At 45.1% G+C, this 11,195-nt stretch overlaps 6 protein-coding genes across 6 annotated transcripts; 4 read left to right on the top strand and 2 right to left on the bottom strand.

Moving 5' to 3' along the window:
* Positions 1 to 98: 98 nt before the first annotated feature.
* Positions 99 to 989, bottom strand: DQ04_02651050 (alkylated DNA repair protein alkB like protein 4; the record flags this gene model as incomplete). The annotated part of the gene is made up of 1 exon (XM_009312087.1): positions 99 to 989. One exon carries the CDS (start codon positions 987 to 989, stop codon positions 99 to 101), a length of 891 nt encoding a protein of 296 aa, XP_009310362.1.
* Positions 990 to 1,314: 325 nt separating this feature from the next.
* On the bottom strand, positions 1,315 to 2,052 carry DQ04_02651040 (phosphomannomutase; the record flags this gene model as incomplete). The annotated part of the gene is made up of 1 exon (XM_009312086.1): positions 1,315 to 2,052. One exon carries the CDS (start codon positions 2,050 to 2,052, stop codon positions 1,315 to 1,317), a length of 738 nt encoding a protein of 245 aa, XP_009310361.1.
* Positions 2,053 to 2,939: 887 nt separating this feature from the next.
* DQ04_02651030 (hypothetical protein) lies at positions 2,940 to 3,551 on the top strand (the record flags this gene model as incomplete). The annotated part of the gene is made up of 1 exon (XM_009312085.1): positions 2,940 to 3,551. The coding sequence occupies one exon, from the start codon at positions 2,940 to 2,942 to the stop codon at positions 3,549 to 3,551; it is 612 nt and encodes a 203-aa protein (XP_009310360.1).
* A 271-nt stretch (positions 3,552 to 3,822) lies between these two features.
* DQ04_02651020 (putative vacuolar protein sorting-associated protein 41) lies at positions 3,823 to 7,236 on the top strand (the record flags this gene model as incomplete). Its single annotated transcript, XM_009312084.1, has 1 exon — positions 3,823 to 7,236. One exon carries the CDS (start codon positions 3,823 to 3,825, stop codon positions 7,234 to 7,236), a length of 3,414 nt encoding a protein of 1,137 aa, XP_009310359.1.
* A 430-nt stretch (positions 7,237 to 7,666) lies between these two features.
* On the top strand, positions 7,667 to 9,727 carry DQ04_02651010 (hypothetical protein; the record flags this gene model as incomplete). The annotated part of the gene is made up of 1 exon (XM_009312083.1): positions 7,667 to 9,727. One exon carries the CDS (start codon positions 7,667 to 7,669, stop codon positions 9,725 to 9,727), a length of 2,061 nt encoding a protein of 686 aa, XP_009310358.1.
* A 63-nt stretch (positions 9,728 to 9,790) lies between these two features.
* DQ04_02651000 (PIF1 helicase-like protein) lies at positions 9,791 to 10,873 on the top strand (the record flags this gene model as incomplete). Its single annotated transcript, XM_009312082.1, has 1 exon — positions 9,791 to 10,873. The coding sequence occupies one exon, from the start codon at positions 9,791 to 9,793 to the stop codon at positions 10,871 to 10,873; it is 1,083 nt and encodes a 360-aa protein (XP_009310357.1).
* Between the last annotated feature and the right edge of the window lie 322 nt (positions 10,874 to 11,195).

Below are 11,195 nucleotides of genomic sequence, written 5' to 3'. Positions count from 1 at the left end.
AAAAAAAAAACAATAACATCTCAAGTCGAGGAACACACATGGCGGCTGTCATCTAAGAAGCCCACATAGGAATGCCCCCAAAAGGCCGTTCACCCGTGTTACACAAAGCTTGAGGCGTTCTCCATTATAGTTTTTAGCAACTCTGCATCAACCTCTAAATCTTCCGCGAGCTCTCTTACAGTAATTGAGATACGACGGTTTCTAATGTTTTCTTGGCGAATGCCATGCATCCAGATAAATCGACTATCTTTAGACAACAAAAAGAAGGCCCCACGTGGAATAAAAACGTCTACCGCCGTTCCATTACCGTGCACAAACGTCATCACTGCATCTTCCAGAAGGTTGAGTCCGCCAATACGATCACCCCATAACCAGGTATCATCGATGTGGGGATCTATGCTACTGCTATTCTCACTGGTGTACTCTAGTACCGATGCCTCAACAATACAGAACGGCTTCCCACTCTGTTGTGTGACAAAAGAGCTCACTTTCCCCAAGACATCTTTTAACTGCTGGGGCATCCATGGAGTGCCAGGCACCCTCAGTTTCCGTTTCTTGAAATTAGCTCGAGGCCCAAAGTCCTGCTTTCGCCTCCCACTTTGCGACGGCTTCCAGCCCGGAAAGGACGAGGGATTATCAAAAAACATCACAAGTTTCTCCTCCTCTAGAAGCGATAAAAAATCTGGCGCAACAAACAACCCTGCAAGACTGAGGTTGGTGACAGAGGAAAGTTCCACATGATCCGCACAGCTTCTAACGACTCTGCCATGCATCTGAAAGACTGAACTACATTCCCAGCAGAAGGAGTACAGACTAGGGCCTACAACAGCAAAAGAACATGAGGAGGTACGTTCTGAACCGTATTGCTGGGAAACAACGTCAGATGCCTTGGTAAGATCCACGCTTTGATGAATAATCGCTTGAGCACGATCAGAACTAATGCAACGGTCACAAAAGCGTATACCCGAGCAGCAGCATCCTTCCTTCATCTCCGTCTAGATAGGCACAAATAACAAAGGATTGTTGTAAAACAGAAGGCGTACTTGAGATAAAAAAATCCAAGCGATAAACAACCAATTCGATGACAGTAACAGTGCAGAAAAAAAAACAAAAGAAAACAAAAGAAGAGAGACAGATATGACAAAGAAGAGACTGGACGCTCACACCTCCACACACACACACACACACAGACACAGACACAGACACACACCCACATAGAGTGCGCATCTTTTTTTTGACCTTCTTCTTTTAAATTCGAACATGTGTACATGATTAAAACGATGTGAGCGCACTTAAGGGCATCCGCCCAGCACTCTACTTGGAAGAAATCAGTTTTTCCACCTCAACAATGGTCCCCTTGTATGATTGTACACTGTGACCGATAGTTCTTTCGTCAGTAAATATTTCGTAATCGTTGCCTCCTTCGTGAGTTTTGTCACCGAAAAAGTGAATCTCATCAAATTCCTTTTCAACAAAGCGAAGACAGTACGTCTTGTCCCATCCATCCGGAAACACATCAAAACTGATTTGACCACCGATAGAGTACTTTAACCCGTAATCAGGAAATGCACTGCGAAGCTCTTCAATGAGCTTCGCCCGTATGTGGTGTTCCTTATCGTATTGTTCAAACGCATCCCGTTCCGACTGTGAGCAGTTGCGACCGATAGGAGAGACGTTAATCATTCCATTGCGGTACTCGATGAAGGTACCCCTTTGAACAGGGATATCAATATCTGCAATTAGGCGAAGTGCTTTTTTCACAAATTTTACTATGCGCTCATTACCAAGAGCATCAAGAAGGCTTTGACGATGAATTTCGGCTCCATTCTTATACGCAAGAAGCCCATTTTCACTGAAAACATAGTCGAACTGCTGGAGAATATCCTCTCCAAGCTGTTCAACTTGCTTGGCGAAATCTGATCCGCCAACTGTACCCACCGAAAAGCCAGCCTTCCTGGCGCGGCGAATAATATCCTTCACCTCTTCCGTCTGGGGGCGCCTTGGGGGTGTAAGGGTCCCATCGACGTCAAAAAGCAATAAAACATTTTTCATTTTTCTGTAATATATTCTCTGGGAGATTCAATTCTAGATGAAGCCACGGAAAAAGCAGAAAAAAAAGGAAACAACAGAATAACTAGTCTTTGGGAAGGCCCTTCTGCGCATGCAAAACGCAACAGTAGACTTCGGGGGCCACCTCCACCCCTTTCCGAAATAACGGGAAACCCCCTTTTCCCCTCCGCTGCCGCCCCTTGTTCTGCCCAGTTTCGCCGGCACTGCGCCCCCAGGGCGCCAATAAAATGACAAAAAAAGCGAGAGGGGTCGGGTTCCCCCTTCCTCTCTTTTTTCGGACCCCCTGAATTGGCTTCGCCTCGCCGCTCTTTGCCCAATCTGTCTTTAGGGGTGGGGGTGCCGCTCGCGGCGCGGCGTTTTGGCACGGGCGGGCGGGCCAGGCAGGGAGCAAGAGACGGCGCCGTTTTTGCAGTGCCGGCTGTTGTTGGCGGGGTGTGCCCAGCGTCCTGGCGGTTGTCGGTGCACCTTCCTGGCGCGGGGGCGGCGGCCGCGGGTCGTGTGGAGGCGTGCGCTTGCTATTGCGTGGGGTGTGCGGGGGTTGGCGGCGCTGCCGGAAGATGGTTTATTCTCGGCGGCGGTGCCTGTGGGAACGGGCGCGTCGCTGTGCCGTTGTCGTCCGTATAGAGTTGTTCCCTGTCTTTGCCTGCGTCTTGGCGGCGCGCGCTGTTAACGCTTTTATTCTCATTCGCAAGCGGAAAATGCCAGCAGCTTTCTCGAGGGATAATAATGATAAAGCTAATAATAATAATGATAATAGTAATAATAAAAAGTGGCAGATGAGCCGCTGCCAAGGTATTGGAATGTGCCCTTGTTTCTTGTTCTGTCTTTCTTTAGTTCAACGCAGCGGTGGTTTTGTATTTTCAATTCTCATGAGAAGGTCGGGTCTTGTTGGTAGACTTTTCCCCGGCACTGGTCGTTTGCAGCACTCTCGGCGCCTCCTCGGGGACGAGTCCAAAAAAGATAGCGATCCGTTGGCTTTCGATGCTGTTGAAAGACAAAAAGAGGTTGATCCATTTCGTGTCGGTTACAATATGGGAATGCAAAGTGTTCACCTAGAAGCGATTCGAATGAAGCTTACGGATCACATAGAACTTTTCAAATCACATTTTCATGGATTGACTGACCTACTGAAGTCGAATCAAGACCAGGTTGCACAACTACAAGGGCAGTACAGTAAGACCGTTGTTAGTGAAGTAAAGGAATCAAATGGTCAGTTTGTAGCGCAGCTGACAGCTGTAGAGCGACAATTAAGAAATATAGAGGAATCACTGAAAAGTACGGTGGATGACCGAGTTACTGGACTTCAACGACATATCGATGATTGCTTCGAAAATTTGAAGGACACTGTCAAACTTGGTTTTCTTGTTCTTATTTTTCTCAATCTGTGGATGTTTTACACGATTTCGCAAAACCACCGTCAACTTATGCAAAATCGAAGTTTGCAAAAATTTTCTGGGTTTCCACCGCGAGGGCAAAAATGATTGTATAAACCTGTAAATAATTATATATAATATATTGCTAAATAAATATCAGAAGTGATGATATAGTAGAAGTTATACTATATTCTGTTCGATTTCTTTGCATTTTGCCCTCTTTGTGTGCACGTGTCTTTTCTTATTACGTTTGAGATTTATTGCGCTTTCCCTCTTATCATTTTTTCTTGTTTTTCTTTAAATATGTGAATCTTTATATAAATAGCCTGTTTTTTTTTTCTTCTTCCTTTTTGTGAGGTCTTCTCGCTTTGCTAGATGAATGGATATGCCAGTAGCGTCGTACGCCCAGCTAAAAGCTGCGGGAATACAAGAAGTTCTATGCGTATGTACTTTGGACACTAATAATGTGTTGGTAGCGTGTTTAGGAACCACGGACCTTTTTCAATTGGCTGTTGATGACTGCAGCATAAAGGTCACTGAAATATACGCTTTGGACTTAATGACACCAGCATCTAAATTGAGATATGCTTCGTCAATAGGGACTGTTTTTGCACTGAGTGGACATGTGGTGTATTCCGCATTGCTGAGTAATGCCACAACAAATGATGTTATAGGAATCCGTGATTTGTCAACAGCACGTGTCAGAGATTTTGATATTGTCATTGTGGAGGAAGGTGTGTTTGTTGCGCTTTTAGGGGAATACGAAGTATTTGTTTCTATATGCAGTAGCGACGGTACGTTTCCCTTGAGCCAGTTTTACGTGGGGTATAACGAGATATGCAGTTGGGTAACAGCTGACTGTTTGTCTTGTTCAGGACAGGGTATCTTAAGTTTTTACGGTGTGGATGGTACCTTTATGCATTCAGTCGGATCACGTAATCAGCCAGCAATATGCGCAAGCCCTTTAACGGAGTGCTTTTCATGTGATGATATACCGTTGAAATTTCAGACAGGAAAGAACTTTATAGTTCTTTTTGAACGTGGCGGGGCGTACTTTTCGCATTATCTTGTTGTGTACTCGCAATTAGCCAATACCATTTCGGAAATTCTAGAATTTTCTATTTTTGCTAGTTTGCCACCGAAATCCGTATTTTCTGTTGGGCCATGGGTTTGTGTAAGTGGTGTATTTGGTTTGGAGTTTTATGATTATCGCACAGGCGCATATGCTCAATCTTCGCTCGAAACAGTGGTGACAGATAGTTGTTCATTCGCAACCATTTGCATGGACTCCACTTTGACTCCTTCCGATGTTCTCTACTCGAAACCACGATATGGAATTGCCGTTTCTAAAAATTTCATTTGCACTTTCTGCATTCGCTCTATTATTGATGTCGTAGACGAACTAAAGGATGATGCTGCGTTTCATGCAGATTTGCTACAGAGTCTTTTAGTTTTTGGTCGATCTGTTCGAGCTAAAAGAAGGATGCGTTCTTACTGTCGACGTGATGCTGTGCTAGATTCAAGTATGCTTTTTTCTGAATATGGATCGATTTTGGCGAAGTTTCATATTCCACAGAGCGGTTTTCCTAGTAGGAAAAAAAGTTTATCTGAAAATATGAGGCGCAGTCCCGCATGCATTATTTGTGGAAGTGAATTTGTATTTGCTTCAAATCTTCATCCTTGTGCAATGTGCTCTTTGTGTGTTTGTTCTGAGTGCTCATTTGTACGAGATCTGCGTTTGTATGGGTATGACAGTATGGGTATGAGCTGTGTTGTTTGTGTTTACTGTGATGGAAGATGTGATCTCAATTTGTATCGTCTGTTTTTGGCACGTCGGTACACTCAATTACTTGATTACATGGAGCGATACCCAGAACGATGTTTCAAGTTAACTCTTACCCAGGTTATTCCTTCTGTTCTTCAGCAATGTTTTCAAGAACGAAAATATGATCTCTGTGCAGAGCTTCTTGAGAAATACGTGCCAAAAAACGGGGCTTTGTGGGATCAATGGGTTCTTCGCTTTGGATTGCAAAAAGAGATACAATGTCTTGCCCGTGTACACAATCCTAAAGATACGGATCAAACAGTGAGTACTGGTATTCTGCTTCAGCTGGTAAAATGTGATGCCAGAGTCTTATTTTCACTGTTACAACGCTGGCCAATTTCATCATACAGTGATCAAATAGTTTTACTTGGTATCGCGTCTCGGCTTTCTTTTAAAAAAAAAGAAGCTTGTGCCTTACAAGAATCATGCCAAATAGGGAAATTGACATTATGGGAAAGGCAGAATGCTATTAGTAGTCTCTATTTTGATGATGAAGTTGATCAACTTCTTCGGGCGTATCTTCATCTATGTTTTCAAAATAAGAGATACATGGATGCAGCAAAGGGTTACATGGAATACTTCATAATAATGCTTCCTTTTCCTGAAGAAAAGCGTGAAAGAAGTTACGAAATGTTTGAAGGTATTATATTACGCAGAGAACCTGTACGTGAGTTTCCACCACCAGATGTGATAGATTTTTGGGATTTGTTGACAAGCAATGGTATTCTCCATGAATTTGTGCGTCTAAAGGATTCCACTGGTACTACTGTTTTTTTGACACCTCTCCTCATTCATTACCGTGAAGAATTTGGGAGGTATCTGGTTGATTCGCTTCATGTTGATCTTATTGATGACGTATTGCAATCTGTCGTTTGTGAATTAAGAAAGGAACAACCTGGAAAACTTCTACACGTATTGGATGCTTTAACAAAAGTGTCCCCCGTAGTAACATCTTGTTATCATTCTCTCATGAGTGAGCTCTATTTGGAGTATGCCCCAGAAAAACTATTTTCTTTTATTCAGCATCCACAAGTAAGTGGTTTGGATTGGAAAAAGCTCGCTAGAGCTCTTGAAAAGAGGAATATGTTTCGAGAACTTGTTTACATTATCGGGAAAACAGGTAATAATGTGGAGGCGGTTCGCATGGCAATTAGGTGTATGAAGAGTGTTCCATTCGCTTTAGAATATATCAAGGATCACCCTGATGATCCACGTCTATGGAACTTACTTGTATCTAATGTGATTCAGTCTCCTGTCCTTATTGGTGATATTCTTGACGCCGTGGACGATTTTATGGATATTGAATTTCTTCTACAATCAATTCCAGAAAAGAACCGTCTGAATGTTCCACATATTGGACCCCGTTTGAAGAGGGCCCTTCGAAGCAAATGGTGCGTTGAACGTGTTGCAGAATCCTCAGTGAATTCCATTTTCGAGGATAATTTTGCGTCATTGGGATATTTGAAGCAACAAATGTGCAAGGCGGCGCGGTGTAAACCGAGTTCGGTATGTGGCTTATGTGGCCAAGTTATCTTAGGGGAATGTGTTGTGGATGGTTTTGGTGTGCCGTTTCACGATACTTGCTTTCATTGTCCGTCTGTGCAATGTCCGTTGAATACAAAACGAATATTTGGGCAAAATTGTAAACCAAGAAGAAATAAGGATGATTACTCTGAAATGGATTACATCGAATATTGCACCAATAGAGCTCTTGGTGTTACAAACCTGCTTAAACTTTTGCCTGAGGGACAAATTCACCACATTCTTTCCTACCTTTCTATACAAGAGCGGAACGTTTGTAGACGTGTTAGTCGTGGATTTCGAAAAGCTTTGGGTTCGTTTTACATGTTTGCTAAACGAGAAGACGATCATGTGCGCAGTCGCTACTACGCTCGCTTGGACAATACAGAGAGTGGGAGTTGCTTACAAACCGTGCACCTGGGAAAAGTTCCCTTGTGTAGTCCTTGATGAAGTGGGGAATCTCCATCAAATTAGCTACACTGTTGTAGTTTTTTTTTGGTCGTTTTTTTTTCTTCATTGTGTCGACAGACATGATAAAAAAGACCTGTTGGCGTGTGTGTCATGTGATTTTTTTGTGTCTTTTTTTGTCTAGCGGATTGCTGTCGAGAAGGGCCAGAAAAAAAAGGAAAATCAAATAAAGAAATCATCACAAAGGTTTTAATTTCTATTTCCTCTAATGACAGAATATTGGCATCGCTTGAGGCGTATTCAGTGTGTTCATGACCCTGTAGCTGAGGATAAGTGCCGTTCGTTTTTATGTCTTCAATCTAATGGCGACAAAGAAGAGTGCCGTATTACTACTACTTTTGCGCCCTCCATTCTCGCTGATTTCCTGGAACACGCAGGGTTTACGTGCTTCCAGGATAGCCTGAAAGGAATGACAACAAAATTATCGGATGATCTATCGTCGTGTGCAATACTTATCGTTTACGCTGGATCCAAAGAAATCTATTTTTCAAACCGAAAATCACTAGAGGCAATAGCTTCAAGAGTTATTACCATAGTGCTTTTGGCTGAACCCCTTTCTCCCGAGGAGACTCCGCCTCCTTCGAGTCATCACGTCGTGCTATCTGTTGCAACAGCCACCTTTAGTGGTGAGAGTAAGAGTTTTTTTGAGCATGTGCTTCTTGAGTCGATGGCAGTGGCAATGGAGAATACCAACGGATGTATTTGTGCTGATGACATAGCCTTCTCTTCGAATGACCGGATAAAACTCTCAGGTAGCTCGAATCCTGTGGTGATAAGGAAGATGTGGGGCAGTTTTGGGCCAGATGTTGTCTTCCGTTGTTTTGCTTCAGTTCGTGCTGAAAAAGATGCAATTGTGGATGGAATTACAGTTGGCGGACTCTTAAAGATTGTTCTGCCAAAGGCTCGCGTTCAGATACTACCGGAACGTTTGCAGCCATCACTGATTTTTTTAGTCTCTCCTCAGGGAAGACAGAGTGCTCTGGAGGCGATGCAGAGTTTTGCTGAACATGACTGTTCTCTCTCCTTTGAACCGGATACTGGTGAGAGTCGGTTGGAGGTCACATGCAACGTGGACCCTCAAACCGTTTTAGATGAGGTTCAAAACTGCATTAGCGAAGAGAGTCTTCTGGACATACGAGTGGCCTACTCCTTTGAAGTTTTGTCTTCTACCAGAACATTTCCATTGCTACAGGCGATTGCTGCTCACCATAGGGTTCCCGATGAGGAGTTGGGAGTCGCCATTGAGCAGGTTTCCATGTGTCAGTTTGCCGCTATGCCATTTCGCCAAATTATTTCACCACCGGTTCCACTAGAAATAATGGGTCATGACACCAAGGACGCCGATGAGGACGTGGTGTACACTGTTGGTGTGAAACAACTGCACGCGTTACTAACTGAGATTGTTCGGAAAGAGGTCGGAGCTGCTTGTGAGCCACTCATCCAGGTAGGGAGGGTAAATACAAAACCTGAGCCAAACCAAGAGGATAATAAACATTTTAGTGGTGAAGCAAGTCTGAATGAGCACTTTCAAGTATCAAATAAGAAAAGCTATATACAACCTATGCAAGCGCCAGAAATTATAAACTTTGAAACTATGAGGAGCTCCATGCGTTGGGACGTGGAAGGTGATACAGCAGATATGATGAGAAAAAATCAGCCACCTGGCTCCTTGGAATTAAGTCTTCTCATGGCGAGGCTGGACCAGATGGAAGCGAAACTGCAGAGTACAGAGATGCGACTCGCCAACCTAACAAATATTGATACGGATCAATTGGCATTACCACTAGCTGCACTACGGGCGGACATTTCTGATTGCAGCACGCGGATGGTGGCCCTAGAGAAGGTGGCAGTAAAGTATCCTCAGTTGGAGGTTGTTTCTTCTGCTGTTAGTGATCTTGAAAAGTGGAAAGCCATGGAGGCAGATGTGCAGTCGCTGAAGACGCGCCTCTCAGAAGTCATGCAAACTTCTGGGATACTACGAGGCGAGCTGGATTTTGTATCCGCAGGATTTCTGCGGCGCCTGGAGAATCTAGAGAAGAGGCGGCAGCCGTCTTTGCCATCTTTGCCACATGCGACGGAAGGTACAGTCGATGATCTTCGTTATCGGTTGAAATCTCTTGAGGAAGAAACCAGTTGCTTGGTGACCAAGGCAGTGAATTTTGACCGGGCGATAGCTGAGCTACAGCAGACGTGTGCCCCTTGCCAAGGCGAAAAGGAAAACATGCTTGAACACAAGTTGGAGGCACTCTCGCAGAAGATGGAAAACCTTTTGGAAGAGGCTCTGCAAGCCCTTCAACAGCACAGTGAAATGGGCGTGCGTGGTGTAAAAAAAGAGCTTTTCAACAGACTGGACAAAATGACAGACACATGGAACGAGAAATTTGAACACTTACGGTCAATACTCAGCACGACACAGGCGAAAGACAACTTGTGGCAAAGACACGAAAAGAAAGTAATAGGAGGTCAATGAGCGAAGAGCGATGGACGTCTCCCCACCACCCGATCCAAACTTCTGTTACTCTAAAACAACTTCATGTGCCGTCGTATCATGATGCTCGCAGTGCTTACAAGGGGATGCATGACCTTTGGGGAGGTACAAACACTCGCTGGAAACTTCATCAATCGTAACTCTGCTGTTCCTCCAATACACTTGGGTGGGGATGTGACTTGCATTTATCCTTATTTTTTTTCTTCCCTTTTTGTGTATGTGCGAAAGGGAGGGGATCGGTCTAGTGCCACTGGACTGACGTTCATGGGCCAATGGCATGCTTCCACTGGGAGGGCGAATGAAGAAGAGGTGTGCGAAACGGCATCTGTCGAGGACACACTCGCACCTCAGCAGGTTCCAGTCCTTGCATCTGTGCCAAATGCCAACTGTTCACCTGCTGATAAACCTCAGCGTGTCCCACAGATTTTTGGCTTCGGTCCTGGTGAGGATGTGAATAGTATTTTGCCGGTGCCATTTTCCATTACAATCGCCAATGCTCTCCCTACGAACTGTTGCCCGGCGCCACCCCAGAACCCGCAGTGGTACTTGCTTTACAGTAGTCTGCTTCATGGTCGTTCGTTCCAGCATTTAGTCCAGCGAATAGTGGAAAAGGGATCCACTATCATTGTGATTAAGAGTAAGGAGTCCCCACATGTGTTTGGGGGCTTTTGTGAGGAGCCGTGGTTGACTGTTGCCGCGCGGGAGAGGCGAGACAGGAGCCGTTCTGCTGCTGCCCAACGTGCGACACGCGGGGGACAGCGCATGGACGGGATTCCACAGCGGCCCACAAACCAAAATAATGCCTTCTTTGGTAATGAGAACTGCTTCCTCTTCTCAGAGGGTAATGGTGGAACCATCTACCGATCCAGACCTTCCATCAACTCGAATTTTATGTACCTTTTTGACTCACACCCACTGGCTACAAAGGAGGGCATCGGTATGGGTGGACAACCTGGTCACTTTGGCTGGTTTATTGACCGGTGGTTGGAGAAGGGGGCATGCCACGGGGCGCGCTGCACGACATTTCACAGCCTCCGCCTCAGCGTAATGGAAGAGTGGACAGTCGAATGTGTGGAGGTGTACGCTGTGCACCCGGAGATTGTCGAGNCAGCCTCCGCCTCAGCGTAATGGAAGAGTGGACAGTCGAATGTGTGGAGGTGTACGCTGTGCACCCGGAGATTGTCGAGGCGCTACGCAGTGCTGCTGCGACAACAGACGATGGGGAAAGTAAGGCGAACACATCGTGCCTGAGTCAGAGTGAGAATACCGTGGAAAAGATTTTGTTAGAGCTTCATGGCGTTTACCAATTCGACAGTCATGAGCGGTCAGAGTGCTAAGTTCGTCGTCAACTAGACCTGCATGGGATTGTGTTGTCGACACCCCCCAAAAAAAGTAACAAGAGCGGAGACGTGAAAAAGGGAAGAAAGAGAGAGAAAGAGAGAGAGAGAGA

Source organism: Trypanosoma grayi, assembly GCF_000691245.1.
Source record: "Trypanosoma grayi strain ANR4 Tgr_265_V1, whole genome shotgun sequence".
In the NCBI taxonomy this organism is placed as follows: Eukaryota; Euglenozoa; class Kinetoplastea; order Trypanosomatida; family Trypanosomatidae; genus Trypanosoma; species Trypanosoma grayi.
Note: the sequence above shows the minus strand (reverse complement) of the source record. Positions and strands in the feature narration are given on the sequence as shown.